General features: G+C 34.3%; 1 protein-coding gene across 6 annotated transcripts in view; it reads right to left on the bottom strand.

Moving 5' to 3' along the window:
• The window catches only part of RPGRIP1L (RPGRIP1 like), an 84,495-nt gene that overhangs the window by 26,852 nt on the left and 38,389 nt on the right, over positions 1-19,254 (bottom strand). For 3 of the 6 annotated variants that reach the window (XM_064459376.1, XM_064459379.1, XM_064459380.1), the window contains 12 exons: positions 18,348-18,454; positions 18,070-18,120; positions 16,685-16,867; positions 15,943-16,060; positions 14,424-14,876; positions 12,714-12,865; positions 10,070-10,436; positions 6,739-6,953; positions 5,470-5,553; positions 3,782-3,848; positions 2,060-2,239; positions 846-943 (listed from right to left, as the gene is read on the bottom strand). In XM_064459376.1, coding sequence (XP_064315446.1) covers positions 846-943; positions 2,060-2,239; positions 3,782-3,848; positions 5,470-5,553; positions 6,739-6,953; positions 10,070-10,436; positions 12,714-12,865; positions 14,424-14,876; positions 15,943-16,060; positions 16,685-16,867; positions 18,070-18,120; positions 18,348-18,454 — 2,075 coding nt within the window. Of the gene's footprint in view, positions 1-845; positions 944-2,059; positions 2,240-3,781; positions 3,849-5,469; positions 5,554-6,738; positions 6,954-10,069; positions 10,437-12,713; positions 12,866-14,423; positions 14,877-15,942; positions 16,061-16,684; positions 16,868-18,069; positions 18,121-18,347; positions 18,455-19,254 lie in introns of those variants that run through there. The other 3 variants (XM_064459378.1, XM_064459377.1, XR_010374247.1) reach the window with 3 other exon arrangements.

Below are 19,254 nucleotides of genomic sequence, written 5' to 3'. Positions count from 1 at the left end.
GAGAGCCATACTATTGAAATACTGTTCAAAGTAAATTTCCCAAATCTGTATTATGCTGTGTTATTTTGTATATATGACTTGCTGGTTTTAAGAACAAGTCAAGAGAATATCATTACTGTACCTGCCCACAAGCAATAAAAAAAGAAGTCATGCACAAACTTTATTGAAAACTGATGTTCAGTTCTAAAACTGTTGGAAAGTCAGGAACAAAAAAAATCTATGTGGGTGAACTAGAAAATATATGCAGATTTGCACATTATTAACAGCCTCAAGCTTATGCAATTGCTATTTCAACAACAATCAATCAAGTCAACACACTGGGATGAATCACAGTGGGTAGCTAAGCATTGTAGATTTACTACAGGCCTTGAGAAGTAAATTATCCTCCCCTTCCTCAGAAAGCGCTGGAAGAAGCAGAAAAGCACATTTTTCCACATAAAAGCAACAGGTAGGACTGAACAAGACAACTAAGTTCTTGAGACATACACATTACATTACTTATCTTTCATTAGGGAGATTTTGTGCAGGACTGGAATTTGAATTCAGATCAAAAGTGATTTGAAATGTATACTCCTAAGAATGTATGACAATAATGGAGAAGATGACAACAAATTTCCCCATTAAAGGAACACCTATAAACCACATGTACAATACAGTCAAGTTAACTTTTTGGTTTTTTCTGTGAAAAGGCATCTAGTTCAACCAGAAATAGGAAACCATACATTTGTTGAAAATGCCTTAGAATCTGACCTTAGATATAGCAAAGCAACAATGTTTAAAGGACATTAGGCTTAAAATATTTTTCTTGGAGTTACCAAATAATTGCTGTAAATACTCTGACTCACCTGTTTAATGTTCTTGGACACTGGACTTGAAACAATACAGTCATCACTGTCAGTTGTTATTGATTCAATGGCATCATTTTCTTGCCTATCATCTTGATCTAGTAATACAAACAAACCAACAAAAAACCCAATGTCGTTAAAATCCCCTGTATTTGTTTTCCATCTGGGACTTCCTGAGAAATATATTATAGCAATATATTTGCTTTTCTAAAAAATAAAGTATAAATGCCCAGTAAACCTTCTCTTCTTTGCCAAAGATTAACACTGTCAAATCAATGACCTTTAAAGTAATCTAAAATGTATTTTTTTCTGATTTGCTAAGAAAATAATGTTTCCCAGATGAAGTTGATGAGTGGAATGATATAAGTCCTGTGATGAACTAAAGTATGAACAACAGTTAGCTTTATATAAGAATATGACCTGAATTTGTGCATTTCCTCTGACTACATTTAACACCATGCACATGTAAAGAAGAGTGCACTTTTTTTGGTTTGTTTTTAACAAAGTAGTTTGTATGCAGGTGGATTGTTTTCTAAAACATTCAAGGTCTTTTTTCTCTGGAGCAAATTACTTACAACAGGGATTCAGCATCATGTTCTTCCAATTTTTCTAATGAATTCTTATGCAGAAGTTGCAAGCAACTAACATGAAATTTTAGCATCTTGCTTGTGCTTTTACTTTAAACTTGGTATCGTGGACTTAGTTCATTTCAAGGATAAACAGTTTAAGCTCGTAAGTGGAATGGAATAACCTGGCTTTTATAATCTTTAAATAAATCTGCCTCTAACAACTTTATGTCACAGATGTGATAAGACATACTACCCCTCTCACTGTCTGAAAGGATTTCTGATATCAACATTGTCTGTTATCTGCAGACAAAAGGAGCATATTCATTAAAATAGTCTTTAGAATAGCATAGTTCTAAGGGAGACTATAAAGACATTTAAAATAGAAGCCAAGTTTCCTTTAATATTTTATGAATCTAGGTCAGATACCAGAGTTTTGCATTCAATTACAATACAGTTTCCATTTGGGAAGAAAATACCACCATATCCACCACCCAACTTCAGCTATAAAGTACACCAGAATATAATTTCAGTCATGAAGCGTCTCATAATGAGGCAGCTCCCACTGCTAGTAAGAAATGCTTAAGAAAATGGAGACATAGATTTATTAAGAAAATACAGCTACTTATTCATAAACATGAATTCTACCTTCTGGTTCCAATTCTTCAGTTATTTCTGTCTCATCTCCAGAGGTAACTGAGCTTTGGTCGGCCAGCTGCCCCTCTGACAGATGTGAGAGGTTGTCTTTTTCCTGTTGAATTTCTTCAGCCATCTCCTTCACCTTATCATCTGCTAGCCTTTCTTGTTTAACCTCATGTCCCACATGCTATATAAAAGTAGAATAACTTACAGCCTTTATAACGCTCCTTGAATAGTAAAAGTTACTAAAGTTCTAAACTTCAAGAGTTATAGCTTATATTCATTATACATAATCTTTAAAGTTATATTGTTTAGAAGTTGTCAAGTGCAGTAACAAATAACTGATACAGTAGAAAGATAACTCTAACTACGTATATTTGTGAAAACATAACTATTATGATCATTTTGTACCTGTCAACCTATATACAGCTTGTTAGATTTCCTGATTAATTTATATTTCAGCTCTTCCAATTCTATAATTCTATAATACGCAGTTTAAAGGAAAAAAAAACCAACCCAAAACAAAACATCCCATCACCACCAGTTGGCAATTTTATACCTTAAATTATGCAATATTTTCTGTTTCAAAAGCAACCTAAAATCATATAAAAAGACTACGTTTTTCTACAAAACACAAACATGTTATCTAAGGTAAAATATCTTTAGTACATAACTTACTCTCAAGTAATCTTATTCCCTTCTTTCTCTTTGAGTACAATTAAATAGAATAATACCTCATCAACAGATATAACATTACAGACATGGCATCTTCCATAGAAATTTGCTGGAGACCTATGCATTATTTATTGTCCAACAGTTCTCCTCCAGGACTGAATTTTCCACAGAGACACTGATGCCTCACCTCCCACCCTCAGAATCCATGAGGTAACTCTCAGCTGTTCACAGAACATCAGGGTTTTCCAAAACTGGACCTGAGGAGTTATTTCTACTCTAACACATTTGGAGCCACACAAAGCAAAGCAATGTTAACAAACGTATAAAATAAAGGTCATCCTTGAAGTTTTCAAGTAATAGAAAACTGACTTTATGTCTCTTACGCTCCTCCTTGGCATAGATGATGTGTCATAACCATTGTGTTTTAGATCATGTTTGTCACTGAAGAAATTAAAAAGAATGGCCAGAGTTGCATTTTGTGGATATTTTCAGAGAGAGAATACTTTTTGATTGTTCTACTTGACCAATACCACCTCATGTGGTGGAAGGGAGACTTAACTTCTCAAAGCCCCAGATGAGCTTTAAAGTAGAAAAGCGAAAGGCAGATAAGAGCCCATGATTAAAGGTTGTATCACACCACTAGGGACTACAGTTTGCCAATCTGTCACAATGTACTTTCACAACCAATTGGACCATTACAATTTACAATATTTAATACTTTTCTTCTCCTTGGAATGCTACATATTTAGCAATATTCCAAAGTTCCTCCATTTCTTCTTCATTTCTCCCGCTATATAATGGTAATTTTTAGAGGGGAGACAAAATAAATGTCATCCAAACATAGAAGGAAATAAGTAGAGATATTCCTCCCTTTCTAATGGCCAAAAAAAGAAGACTGTCATCACAAGGATTCACTTTTTTCATATTGCAGAGAAGTTTGAGATCTTATTTTACCATAGTTTTTTTTTTCTTCAGAGTCATGCATCAAAAATCTTCACATTAAATTGAAATGCACTATATTATATAAAACCACAAAACCTGAATAATCTCATATTTCTGAAACACTTGGAACTCTTGATGCCTTAATCTGTGCAAATTCCATGTTATTTTCCACAAGCCAGCCCTAAGTTATGGGTAAAATAAGGGGAAGCCTTTAATATATAGTAGACAATTAACACACAAACATAGGTATAAATTTACTGGACATTTATATAAGCATTTGGACAAGAAATTGTCTTCCTTTGCTTTCCTGCATTAGCATTACTGTTTCTATCCTCTGCTGTAGTTTCCACCTATGAGGCTGGACAATTCTTACAAATAGTTTGGATGAGTCAAACCATTCATCCCACTTTTTAGTGAGTTTCCTTTTCTGAAAACAACTATTTGCTCTAGCATGTGTCACATTAATATCCAAGAAAAAGATTCTCTGCTATCCAGAAAACGAACAGGAAAATGAAACAGACTTTTCCTGTACAGCTTTAATCTGTTGAACTTCTAGTTCTCTTGCATGGACACTCTCTTGCCATTTCACCACAAGAATTATCCATCAGAGAAGCCCCAGCTATTTCATTATTTAGTTCTAACAGTACTTTTGTCTCTCACCAGGCAGTGAGGCTTGGATTTTTAAAACAGCTAGGGGAGCTGCCCACCCAGTAATGAAGACTTCTGATGGAGACCGAGTAGCTGACTCCCTTAGAAAATCTAGCTCATGAAAAATTGTCTAACTTTGAGAAGTTACTGTTTGGACAGCTGAAGATATATTGTGTGTGCAACTGTACGGCTAACATTTCAGTTTTCCATCTAAGCTCTCAAAAGATTTGATGTCACCAGCATTTGACTTTTTTTAAATTAATAAATATAAGGGATTGACTTAATTTTTATTTCTAGGCTCAAAACAGAGTTCTAGTCATGGTAAACTAAACAACAGCAGAACCACCTGTGAATTGAAAACTGATGTTAATGTTTCAAAAAAGAAATCCAGTGAAGGCATTCACAAATGGAAAAAAATGATCACAGCTAGTTTTTAATTACCGCAACATAATATTAACTAACAGTAATACTCATAACCTTTTATAATTAGCTGTTAAAGAACCTACCTTAAGGGATTTAATTAAAGTAGTAAATACACCTTATTCTTAGTTCTCTGAAGGCAGATTATTTAACATCAAATGAAAATTTACACCATGCAGCAGATAAGTTTGAGTTAGTTCCATGCAGAGGCTCCTATAGTCTGGAAGGATGTACACATCCCAAGTGCATCCCAAGTTCAGCAGTCTAACTGTTTTCACAGTGTGTGTAATCTCAGCTGTTAAGCCTTGTTTAAGAGGTGACTGAACTGTGTCAAATCGTTTATCTAATTAGCACAACACTCGGGAAGTGTTTGGATAAAGCTGGTTTCTGCAGAGTCATTTATACACCTGTGCAAGTGGTACGCTGTACAAAGACACTTCAATTAATAACCCAGAGAGCTGAGAAACACCGTGCAGAGACAGTTGATTGGTCCTGTTACAATCTGCCCTACGTCTATGAAAGTTGAAGCTTGTAAACTGTGGAGGACAGCAAGCAATTCTGTATCCCTCACCTATATGCAGTAATGTGCTATCATTCATTGCCTGGGACATCCCAGTCTTGTGCTGCTAAAATTATTGAGTGTTCCGAATTATTAGTTCTACAAATTGTCCATACTGAGATATAAGTAGCCTTTCTTGCTTCAACATGCACAAGCAAAATACTCTAAAACTTACTGCCACCTGTATGGTACTAAGATCCACAAAAGATACTTTCTTGTCTGCTTGAGCTGGACACTGTCTTGGTTTGGGTGTTGGTTTCTGTAATAAAATAAATACAGATGAAGACCATTTATTGCCATATTCTAACCATGTTATTTTACAGTAAATTTTGACGGACCCTAATTTTTCGCAAAGCCAAACCTAACTGCACTAAATTAAATTCTAAACAGGCAAGATGATGATGTTTGAATAAGCAACCTCTCCCCAAATAGAGATACCTTTCATAATTCAGCCACAAATGGTTATAAAATTCTACAGAACGTCTATGGAATGCAATATGTGTTCCAGGTTAGAAATAATTGTAGGACTGAAGTCAGTGGTGTCATATACACAGCAGAATGATTTATTATTATCTTTTATGGAGTGCTTAATTTCTTTTCTTATTCTGTAGGCTACCATATCTTTGACACCTTTCCTCATGCCACTCCCTTTGAAGAATTTTAACACAGAAACAAAGAAGAGACTGGTAATAGCTGAAAATTAACAAAATGATCCAGAAATATTTGTCATGATGTTATAATACAAAAGACAAATGTAATAAAGAAAACATGGTTTATTACTCTTCATGCTTTACGCTCCTGATGAAGGTAGAAATTATTCTCCATTTCCACTGATATTCGTACGAAAAAAAAAAATCCTTACACTAGTTTTAATTTATGAGTGATTTTTAAGAAACTACTGGATATCTTCGCAGTGCACCAGAATAACAAGTGTCATGCAGATACACCTATGTATCTGTACTTATGGTTCGGGTCTGGCTGCTTGAGAATTTTGCCTAAAAGCTACCCCAAATTACTGAGTTCTGTCTGAGTTTCTGAGACCACAGAAAAAATAGCTGATTTCACGACTGTCATAAATTTCAACCGTAGCCCTGAAGTTGCACAAGCACGTGACTACATTTTATGTAGAACATACACACTGGAAAGAAAATTAATAAGCACTAAAAGTATAGGGAAGACATTTAATGTTTGTTATTTCCCCTCCCTTTTCTCCTCACCTTTTTGCTAACCAGTTATCTACCATTATAAAAGATGACTTAAAGTTTTGGACACAAGAAAGATTTAGCTTCGCAACGGAAGTCGAAGATGGTGGTTATATGAAGTATTTGTACTACGCATTATTTTACAGTAAGGACAAATCCTTGTCATCAGGGAAGAACTAAATGACCTGCTGTAATAGGTCCTTTATATCTCTTAACTTCTGTGAGTTTATTAAATTACTTACTGTCACTGACAAAGTAAAAGAAGGAGACAGGGCTGGAGTCTGTGTTTTTTCCTCTGCTAGTAATTTAGTTGCCATTGATTTCTCATTTTGAATATAATTCGCTAAGTCTGCAGCCATTGTTGATCCACTTGGTGGTAGGTAGACAAAATTCCATTTTAATTCAACTGTGATGGTACCAGTAGTACGTCTTTCAGAATCTGTTAGTTCAAAAGTACCTGAAAACAAAATGCAAATCTTGTCTAAATTATCTCCTTCTATAAATATACAAGAAAATGCAATGCAAAACTGAATGGGATTCAGGAATTGGAGTAACTTAATACTCTTCATTTTAGAAGGGAAATAGTGTCAAAATATTGTGTTTTGTGGATCCAAATATATCCAATATAACACTGTGGACATTAAAAAATAAAGGATTTAGAAAGGACTGGATTATTGTGTTTGTTCAAGATGTCCTGTAGGTTTCTCAGATAATCCAATACCAGATAATTAATTCTTATTGACATCTTTCAAAAGATCTAACTAAAACATTTCCATGTTTTACTAATACTAACTTCTGTTAAAGAAAATACAAGGGTTTTAAAAATCTGAGAGTTGCTAAATATTTATTGAAGAAGAAACACCCTAAAATCACTTGCAAATTTTCTCCTATTATCTATTTATATGGGATAACTATAGAACTGTATTTTAAAATATTCATTAATACCTTATAGTTGACAATGAAATAATCATTAAGCAGCTTTTATATTATAAACACCACAGTAAATTTTTAACTGGTATCAACTTCCAGGGAGCAGCTGATGCAGTGAAGGCAGGGCTGCTACTCGCACAGTAGAAAAATGGACTGATGAAAACCTCATGAAGTTCAACAAAAACAAATGCAAAGTCCCGTATCGGCCCAGGAACAGCCCCAAATAGCAGTACAGGCTGGGGGTTGACTGGCCACAAGCAGTCTTGCAGAAAAAGAGCTGGTCCTGTTTGACAAAAATAATAAGACAGCCAAACTGTGTTTTTGCAGCAAAGAATGCCAGCTGCACCCTGGCCTGTATTAGCAAAAACGCAGTCAGGCAGGTCCCAGGAAGTTTCATACTTTCTCTATTTGACACCTATGAGATGACATCTGGAATACTGTGTCCAGTTTTGGCCTCTCCAGCACAAGTAAAATGTTGATATTCTGGAGCAGGTCCAGTGGAGGGCTACAAAGAGCTTCAGGGTATTGGAGCACATGACATAGAAGAGACCAAAAGAAGTGATTTGTTCAACCTTCAGAGGAGGAGGCTTAGAGGGGATCTTATTGCCACCTAATAGGAGTGTGTGGAAAGGACAAAACCAGAGGTGTGCAGCAGAAAGAGGACAGCCAACAGACATAAGTTGGAAGTTTTAATCAAGAGGGTGATCAAACATTGGAACAGGTTAACCATACAGGTACTAGATCTCTGTCCTTTGAGATATTCAAAACTTAACTTGGCAAGTGCTGAGCAACTTGCTTTAACTGGGTTAGAAGGTTGGACTAGATCATATTAGGAGTTCCAGTCAACAATGATCCTAAGATTCCACGTGTAGCTCTTGATCTGTTTTTCCCCCAAAGATGCTGATTTCTCATGTCAATTCTCTAATTAATTTTAAGTGTACATTAGCCAAAATTAGAAAAATAAACTAAAGAGAAAAAAAGATGAAGCCACGCAGAGAAAGAAACCATGTTTTAAATTAGCATATCAGTCCTGAAAAAAAGTAGCAACACCAGAAGGAGGTGGGAGAAAGTACATATACTCCAGGAAACATTTTTTTTACCATTACAACATAAAAAAGGACCAGTAAAGGAAGATATCAAATATTTCCAGGTTACTTTTGAAGCAGAGATAAATATTTGAGTTGTTCCCCACCCCCCAAGAGTTATTTCAAGAGACCTACTATTTTTGTTTCACAGATATCTTCTCAGTTATGAAAGCAGTACATTTTGAAAGTCAGTGTTTTTACTTGTAGATCTTAAAGAAAATATTTACTTCTTTCTCCTAAATCTCAGAAAATGTCACGAGGGGAAAAAAATCCTACTATTGCAATCCAACCTGTAAGGTACAGGCATCCTGTTCAGATTCATTGCAGTTGATGGATAATCGCAAAAGAAAACACCACTTCAAATTTGAGTTAAAATGCAACAATGCTGGAACATTCTGTTCTGTTGGTATTATCTTAGCAGAGATATTCAGAACTTCTTCTCTCCCTTGGCCTTTTCTTTGTCTAATGTTTGAAGTTTATATTAAAAAAAGAACTATTCATCAGTTTCAAAGCTCTGACACAGACTTTTCATTAGCCATAAGTGTGTGTTACTCAACACTGAGATGCAAAATTTCTTTCCATGGTTTCACTGGAGTTTAAAATTGTCAGACAAGGACAGTAGATGAATGATACAGGTTTTTAAAATCACAGAATCATTTAGGTTGGAAAAGACCTTTAAGATCACTGAGTCCAACCATAAACCTAATACTGCCAAGTCCACCACTAAACCACCTCCCTAAGCACCATGTCTACACACCTTTTAAATACCTGCAGGGATGGTGACTCAACAACTTCCCTAGGCAGCCTGTTCCAATTCTTGATAACCCTTTCAGTGAAGAAATTTTTCCTAATATCCAACCTAAACCTCCCCTGATGCAACTTGACACTGTTTCCTGTCATCCTATCACTAGTTACTTGGGAGAAGAGACCAACACCCACCCCACTACACCCTCCTTTCAGGTAGTTGTAGAGAGCGATAAGGTCTCCCCTCAGCCTCCTTTTCTCCAGGCTAAACAACCCCAGTTGCCTCAGCTGCTCCTCATAAGACCTGCTCTCCAGACCCTTCACCAGCTTTGTTGCCCTTCTCAGGATGTGATCCAGCACCTCAATGTCTTTCATGTCCTGAGGGGCTCTATCTGAACACAGTATTTGAGGTACAGCCTCACCAGTGCTGAGTACAGGGGGAACAATCACTTCCCTACTTCTGCTGGCCACACTGTTCCTGATACAAGCCAAGATGCTGTTGGCCTTCTTGGCCACCTGGGTACACTGCTGGCTCATATTCAGCCAGCTGTCAATCAACACCCCCAGGTCCTTCCCTACTGGGCAGCTTTCCAGCCACTCTTCCCCCAGTCTGTAGCATTACATGGGGTGGATGTGTCCCAAGTGCAGGACCTGACACTTAGTCTTGTTGAACCTCATACAATTGACCTCAGCCCATCAATCCAGCCTGTCCAGATCCCTCTGAAGAACCTTGTTTAGTTTGGTTCTTAAAGAGATTTAAAGAGATACGAAACAGGAAGTGAAGATTTTCAGTTTAAAGAGGTCTAATTCTTACCTGAGATAGATCTGTCATGTGCTAAAGAAATAAGAGGCACATTGGCTTTCCCTACATAAGCACCTTCTTCCATTTCACCATCATCAAATACATAAAGGGTTAAGGATTCTGATTTTAGGTATCGGTCTAAATCTGCATTCATTGGCACTTGGAAACACATATGGTCATCTATTTGTGGGTTGTTGCTGCTAGGAATGATGGGCGTATCATGGTCTGCAAAATCAAAGAACTTGTAGACAACATAAGGATTTGGCTGAAGATGTTTTTTTCGGGATTGTAGATTGTTACAACATTTTATTGTTATGTGGAGTTCATTTAAATTGCCATCTGTTGAAGTGCTGACTTGAGCAGTTCTGAGTATCTGCTGCTTTAAATGAAAAAGAAGTTAAATTAAAAACATTAGAATTCTTATGTCAGTGAAATCTAAGAACTATATAAATAGAACAAATAACTGATTATTTCAATGACAAAAACTACTGTTTAATTTTATATGTCAAAGTATTACTTGTTCTAAATAGGACGACAACTCTCAGGTTGTTGGTATAAGTAAATAAGAGGTTAATCCTTTCAGGTCTGTGATTGTTTGCTTTATTCTTCTAAGGTTTTATGATCTACTTGTCATTTGATTGTCTACAAAGCAGTGAGGATCACAGTTTTAAGTGTGATTCATATCTAGTGCCACTTTAAAGGTAAAGATTCTGATCTTGACAGCTATTCTGTGTCAAGAAATTTTTTATAACTGTAGTCCCTTTTATATATGTACTTTTCAATAACTAAAATTGCACTGCAGATTCCTGTTTTTTTCTTCCTCCAAAACCTTTATCTACATAAAGAATGTATAAAAATTAGAAATCAGCAGGTAAAGAGTAATAATAAATGTTTGAAATAAATTAAAAAACTCAATGGTATCACAAATTTTTGAACTACCTATCAGCATGGGTTGTACATACTGTGGAACCTGTATTTGGCAAACTGGGAAATTCATTTTAATAAAAATTAAAGATTAAGAAGATGACAAATAACAAGACTATCTTAAAGGAGTAATTCCCATCTATATTGATCTCAGAAGGCTCTCCTTTTTTACTGTAATACATCACAGCTATTTTCATTAACTGTACATAGTTACCTTGCTTGTGGAAGCCAGAGTTCTGTTTTCTGGTATATGAGGAAACATGTATCAATTTTATTTTGTTTGACATAAAATGTTAAATATTTTGATTAAATAATCCACACTGAAATAGTTAGAGGAAACAAAACATGACGATTTAAGTCCTGAACATGTAACCCTAGGACTACTATTTATGGCTACCTACAGGACACGGAAAAAAAAAATCTAGCAGTTTATGTACAGTTTGTTTTTCCATGACTTCTGCCACTATGCAGGACAGAAAATTTTATATGTGTGTTTAACTAGTGAAAGCTTGAATTTTGGAATGCACAGTTGAAGCTACTTTTGCAGCTGCAGACTGACAGAACCCTTAACATAATGTAGCCACCTGCGATAGCTGTACAACTTCTAGTTTCTGCCATGAAACATTTCTGAAAACTGCAGTGTTTGAAACAGCTCTGTAGAAGCTGTTCTTAATTTCTGCCATTTTTCCTTTTATTTTCTCTCATATAATCAGTATATTTCAGTTGCCATGTTTGAATTTGCAGTTTTACAATAATTACAACAAAATGCTCTGTTCCACATGCCTTACCTTTCAACTGTGTTTGGATTGGTAACACAGCTAGAAATAACATAATCAAAAAGAGAGAAAACTAAATACCATATTTTGGCATTTAACAACAGCCAGGTTTAATGAGTTATTTAAAAATACCTTTGATTCTTTTAAAAGTCAGATTTAAAGCAAATGTTACAGTGGTATCAAACACAAAGTTATTCTGAAAACGCCTACACTGACCTTTAATATAATTCATACACTAAACATACTTTTCAGATTACATCATGGAATCCATTGAGATCCTAGTATAATATAAATTTACATTATGGAATAATATAAAATCTTACAGTTACTCCAGATTTACGGTAATTTAAACAGCTATAGTTAAAAAAAAAAAAAGCCTGTTAGAAACTCTAAACTGTTTTATTTTATACATTTCAACCTGATGGTTTTTATTTCTTAAAAACTGTTAAAGGTGTCTGAAGGTCCATTCTTTTTCTGTCTTATTTAAATGTGATTATACAGTGCATTATATTATTAAAAAGAAAATGTGAAAAAATCTCAATTTCATAATACTCAAACGTTAAGAACTTCGAGGAGTTTCTAAACAACAGCTTCACCTGTTATACTGATCTGACCCAGTTGGTTCAACATTCCTGAATATTGTACTAGAACAAAATGTTAACAAAATCTGGAATTTACAGGTTAAGAAAATGGAATATAATAATTTCAAGTAGTCTAGTGACGAATAACTAAAGTTTAAAACTATGTCTCTTCAGGAAAGCTATAATTCAACTAGTTCTTTGACCAGTTTCTTTCTATGAAAAACCTGTCACAACTGGCTGAAGTTATTTTCCAGTTCAAGAATCTAACTTTGTTAATCTTGAACATATCAAGACTAGAAGTAAAGTACTTGAACTAAAGAAGTAATTTTGAATAGTTTATTCTATCAAAACTATGAAGTCCAAACCCAAACATACCTGGGATGGTTGTTGACGTTCCCTAAAATTGGATGTTATGTACCCCAGAGCCTTTGACCTCTCTTTGTAGAGACTAATAGCTTGATCCATAGGAACTTGTAACCTGATCCAGTATTCTACAGTACCATAATTTTGAATGTTTCCTTTGATTCCTAAGGAGTAAATACATATGGGATTGCATTAATTTTCTTTTCAACATTAAAGTACTTAAATCAAAAGCTAGGAAGCACCACAAATTAAGGATTAGTTACCTTGTGCCTATGCATTATGACAGTGTTTGTGACATGAGACGTGAGGGTCATGTTAGAAACAGAAACAAGAAGTCCTCTGGCTCTACATGTATGATCCAAAACTGAAACATGACCATTTTTTCATATTGTAATCTGCAATATTTACTGCCCAAGCTATAGAGTCAAGTTCATTATTTTAATATTTTTAAGGCAAAGAAAGCTTAGGACAGTTTTGTATGTCAAGAGTTGGAAATGTCCCATAAAGTGGTATGCAGTTTAAATTACTGGCAAAAATATAATTTATAATGGCTTATTAAACCAGATATTTGACAAAAGCATGCAGGCTAGAGGCTTCTGAATATATTGATCTGAAAAAATACTTCTAAAAGAAAAAGTAAGTAGCACAGAATATTAAATACTTCTTTAAAAAAGGCTTGGCTGCGATATCTTAATTATTTTAAAACAATGAATTAAATTAAAAGGAAAACATGCACAAAACCTAAACAAACTTCCCCACAGATTATGCTACTATATGAAATACCATCACTTGCACCTTTTTGATGCCTTATGGCTATTATATGAAGACCTCTGACTTACCAGTTAAAATTAAAACCACTGTATATATCCATTCCTTTATTTATTGATAAGGAACGAGGGCATATATTTATGACATTTGGGCCAGATATAAAGCACTGATGTTTGATAGTCTTATAAAGCAGAATTGTTTTTGTTTTTAAATGTGTATTTTGCCAAACAGAGAAATGGTGTATGCAAAAGTAGAATAATTTAATTTCAATATATTAAAAGACTTTACTGAAATTACTCTGTTTCACATTTGAAGTAAGCAGAGCCCCCTTGTATCCTTAACAGTCTCAGAGGATGAAACTTGCATTAAACAGGTAAAATACAAATAGCAAGTTAAAAAATAATAAAGCAAAAAGAATCAGTTTTATTTTAAAATATCCTCTCTAGAGTATTCATAGAGAAATTCTAACAGATGAATCGTACTACTATGTAATCAAGTACACTGCTCTACTAACTACTTTTTTCCATGTTGTTTTTGTATAGTTCTGTTGAGTAAAGTGAGACTATGTTTTATTAAAATTCTTTACATATGTAGTAGTAACACTTTGCAAGTAGCCTTTACACAAGACAAAGAATCACTTGCTATTTTCAGGCAGGATTCTCTAATGCCATTTCCAGCATGTCACATACTTCTGTCATTGCATACTTCAGGATCACTGTATTAATACCATCTTTGTACTCAGCCATTATGGACAAAATTGCACCTGTCAGAGCTTTCCCACATCTGTCCGTAGAATGACCAGAACATGCTGCACATCTAACAGGAAATATCATGTTGTGTAAACCCCTTTTTCTTTCTTTTGAAATACTAATACCTAAATTCATTGTTGGCCAAATACACATTACTTGTCACTTACAATACTGCAAACAGAATATTTTTTGATATGTTAATTACCAACTAAATTTGCTGTGCTGTAGATCTTCCCATTTTTTTCCAAGATTTCATGGAACTTCAGTTGACACGCAGCAACTGTTTCATAATCTGTGCCACATGCATGATGAACCTCAAGTGTGATACTGTTTTGCTGTATATAGTGCAAGAAGCAGTCATCAGCCTGCACAAGGTACTGAGAAGTGAAGTCATATGATGGGGTACGCCCATAAACTACTGGGGTTGTCTGAAGTTCAAAGTCATAAAATGCATAAGTACAAAAAGTTGCAGGTTCATGGTCACCAAAAGCGTGCATAGCTCCAGAAGAGAAGATCACTTTGCTGATATGAATTTCAAAAAGGTTCTCTCCTCTTTCTGAATGTAAAGTTTCATCAAATTCATCCACTGGATCACCTGGCAATATTTCTGGTCTGGATTTATGTGGTTTTGTACCATAGACAATATCTCTTAGTTGGGCTGCAACAAATAAAATATAGTAGAGCTATAATATGACAACCTTGTTTAAAAATCAAGTATAATTAATGACTGAGTAGAGGGGGGAAAAAGCATAATTCAATTATATTAACAATGCTACTTTCTTAAAGGCATTACCAAAATAGAAATCACACATTTAAAATCATATATCTATCTATTGCTCATTTAGCACACTGAAAACAATCAATAATACCTCCACAATGGAGCTGCTTCAATATACACAAAAATGGACAGGCCCCTAACAATTAATAACAGATTACAAGGGAGTTAACAAGCAAAAATTCAGAAGTCTTATGCAATTATCAAAGTATGTATGACTACGCAAATGTAGCAGAGACTTAAGATACATATTTTTTGTAGGGTTGAGCTATGTTTGCCCAGGAAAGAATGAATACATTTCACTTCTAACCTCTGTAATATCTTGAGTTGACAGACCTATCAGCAAGGACCTTTACATGTTGCCCAGCCTCACAGGTGGTAAACTGTGAACAAATGCTTACAGAATTGGGACCTAAAGCATCATGCAGTCCTTTAGAAGAGGGCTGCAACTTGGAGACAAAACATGAAAATTGTTAGAACACTGGGGTTTGTAAGGTATCCTATTTCAGGGTTTCTATGCACCTTTTATGAATTGAAGCCATTAAAACAGCGTTTTCAATTCATCATATTGAAATATTCCATAGGTATATTACACCATTACTTTGGGATTTTCAGCAACACGCAAAATAATTATGTAATGGTAAGACAGCAGAACAAACGGTTGACCATAAATGTATGATTTATTTAAGTTAAAAAAATATATCTAATTTTGGTAGTTTTATTCTTATTCAGCAATAGATGCAGCATAAACCGCTTTGTTGGATTTTGTTTGATTAATAACTATCATTTAAGTCAATGAAACAGCACACAGATCATTTTCCATGAAAGAACTGATGTTTCTACTGATTTTAGGAATGAAAAAGTGTTTCAACTAAGAACAAATTTACACCAATAACGTGCAAGAGATATAATATTAAAAAAATTAGAGAAGAATATACTTTAAGGATACCTTCTAGTTTTCTGATGCGTGCAGCTCTAATATCAAGAAGACGGACATACTGTTCCAGTTTTAATCCATAGTCTTTCTGTAGACATTCCATCCTTTCTGTCACTGTTTCTACCTCAGTCTGAAAAAAATTTGCATGTAAAAAGGACTTTTGAGTATGGTTTGAACTCATGCAGTGCATGCTTTTGGCTACAAATTAAAATACTGTTAGATTTTAGGAAACAACATTTAGAGTACACAAAAATAGCAGCAATTAGTTATAATTTCAGCAAAACTAAAAACATTATTAAGAAAAACAGAAAATAGCTATTCTTTCAGGGCAATGTTCCTAACAGTTTCTTTAATTATTTTGTTATTTTAAACGTAATTGAATGAAAAGTCAAAAAATGATCTGCAATAATCCAGCACAAGAGAGTAAAAGCAGAGCATTGTTGAAAAGGAAGCTTATTTGATAAGTACGCTTACTTTTTTCCCTGTGAGGACCTGATAAGAGCTCAGAGATAATCCCAAGAAGGCATCGTTTGAGGGCTCTGATCAGGGTGAGTTAAAAGACTACAGTTATAGTCATTTGGATCGCATGCTTTTTAAACAATACTTTCAACACCGGCAAATCTTGTGTTAGGTTACCTATAAACAGACTGGCGTTTTGGCTGAATTTGCAAGTCTTAATTAGGACAAGTTCTAGTGCCACAAATGTTAAAGTGTTATTATCTGGTTATTTTCCACTGTGAGTAGAGTTTAGTACCTGGTAATCTTTGTTAATTTTGTGCTGCACAATTAACATATTCCTTGTCTTTTCAAGCTCTTGCACTGTTTCTGCATGTGTTAATTGCAGCTCCCGCATGGAGTGTTCTAAATCTTTATGGACATCATCATCATCTACTTTTTCCAAAAACACAAGGTCCCCATTCTTCCGCTGCTTTCGAACCTGAAGCAAATTTGAAAAATTACTAGAACAAACTTTTGCAAAATATTTGGATGTATTTGTGCCTGGTTAAATGTAACACTGGGATATAATTTTGGAACACCAATAAGACAGTAAGCATAAGTCTGTAAATTTTGAGCATGTTGTAACACAAAAAATAGGAATGACGTAGACCAGTGTCAGGATTGTATTCAGGAATGTAATCTCATTATAATCAGGAACCAATTAAAATGTATGAGATACTCAGAAGCAATCAATTCTGTCTATCCAATGAAAATACAAACCCCTTAATATATTTGCCTTTTAGATAATTAATAATCCTGCTTCAGTGAATGTACAAAACCTGAATTACTATTCTCAAGTCTACGTGGCTTCTGTTATTAATAGTGGGGTTTTAATTTTTATCCAGGGTTTGGGGTTTTTTGCCCTCCACTTTCTTTTTTTCATTATTATTACAGAATTATCATTTGCATTTCAGTAGCAGAAAAAGATTCCTTAAGAAAATAAAACATAAGTCACTGGAACAGTGGAAACTTAATGCAAACTTATTTTTTTTCACTGATTTCTTCCCCCTATTCCCACTTCATTTTCGATTTAGCTGTAAACAATAAAATCACAAATTTATGTGCAAGAGAAAAAACCAGAACATTTACCAGGTATTTTTGGTTTTCTGTTTTAGTTAACAAAGAGAAGTTGCTAAGCATCACTGTATCACATTTCAGAACTTCCGTGCTTATAGTATGCTCCCATAAATTACAGAATTAATAAACAAAAACAATTTTTAATAAACATTATAGGAAAAATAAGATGGTGTGATAAATCATTTTAGAGAAAAAGTTTTTTTTTAAAAAAATCATTGTGAATCTGGTTTAATTTACTTTTGATGTTATAATGAATTATCTACATAACATAGATTTCATCCTGCCAATTTTTTCACCTTCCCTTTTGCTTTAGTGTAACTGAAAAATGACAATAGCATACACATGACCTTGGAGCATTAACTACTAAAAGATGCACAAATAATTCAACCCCTGAAAATCCTAGGCATTGTGTAGAAAACATGTAATGGTCAACCAAGGGTTTTTAAATAAAAAAACAGAAACAAGAGTAAATGCAAAATATATGTAATCATAGAACAGTTTGGGTTGGAAGGGTCCTTAAAGATCATCTCGTTCCAAATCATATGCTCATTCTTTGTAAGTTACCTTTATAAGCAAGAGGGCTTCACTAAGTTCTGCCACATCAATATCACTTTCCTGAAACAGAAACAGTTAATGAAAAGGTGTTATCAGATGTGATTGGATATTGAAGAAATACATTCAGAATAACAAGATGCATTCACACTAGACATGACATTTTGCTTGGTATCATGAATAAACAAACACTTATACTTCTGTATTCTTTTACTTTCAATAAGTATTTGCACTATGCATAAAACAGAGTGGGGTTTTTTGCACATATTCTAAACAGAGGTAGCCTTCACCTTGGTCAAAAACTTCACGTGATTTTTCAGTTCATCTAGCTGTTGCTTATGTTCCATGTAGCATAACTGCAGGTCTTTGTTCTCTTGCATCAGCTTTTCCTTTTGGTCTTAACATAGAAAAAGAACAAAATATTCTACGTAATTCAACATAATTATAAAAATTATAAAATTGCTTTTTCCTATTAATGTATGCATGAAAATTTCATTTTAAAATGTAGAAACTAATTTATTTTGTATAGGGAAATCTCTGGTATTAACAAGCAGAAAGAGGGATAGAAAAGTACTCTTTGATTTGGTATAAGTTAAGGGATTAAAAAAAAGCAAAACATTCTTAGTTTCATTAAAAGGTAATACACAGCATCAAAAATCTATACTTTGCCTATTTCTAAATAGAAAGATATGCCCAAATAAGTAGAGCTTTCTGTTTTGGGGGGAGGGAAGAGGGGAATAGGGAGGATCGAAAACTCCCTGTCAACCTGAATGACTAAACACCATTAAACTTATCTGTAGAAGGTTACACAGATTTTACACAAATAGCCAGTAATGCATAGTTACATCCACAACTATTTGTCAATAAGGTGTGAGAAAAAATTTAAGGATCAGGCAAAATAATTTAGTTATAACAACATACCTTCTTTCACATGGAAAAGTTTTAAAAGCAAGCTTTTCTCAATATCATTGAGGTTTCTAAGGAACAGAAGTACACTCTCACTCTCCTCCACTGGCCAAACTCCTTATTCTCTTGATAGCAATATTTTTTCTCCTTCCATTCTTTTTCCTGTTTTTTTTTTTTTTTTTTTTTAAAGTCCCAAAGTTATACTCTCATACCATGTACTTAAATACAATGAATTCATATTTTAGGTCAGAATGATATAAATGTTAACTGTCAACCTGATGTGCAAGTATT

The sequence above is a fragment of the Phalacrocorax carbo genome, chromosome 8 (assembly GCF_963921805.1).
Source record: "Phalacrocorax carbo chromosome 8, bPhaCar2.1, whole genome shotgun sequence".
NCBI classification, from domain to species: domain Eukaryota; kingdom Metazoa; phylum Chordata; class Aves; order Suliformes; family Phalacrocoracidae; genus Phalacrocorax; species Phalacrocorax carbo.
This window is presented reverse-complemented; position numbering and strand designations above follow the sequence as displayed.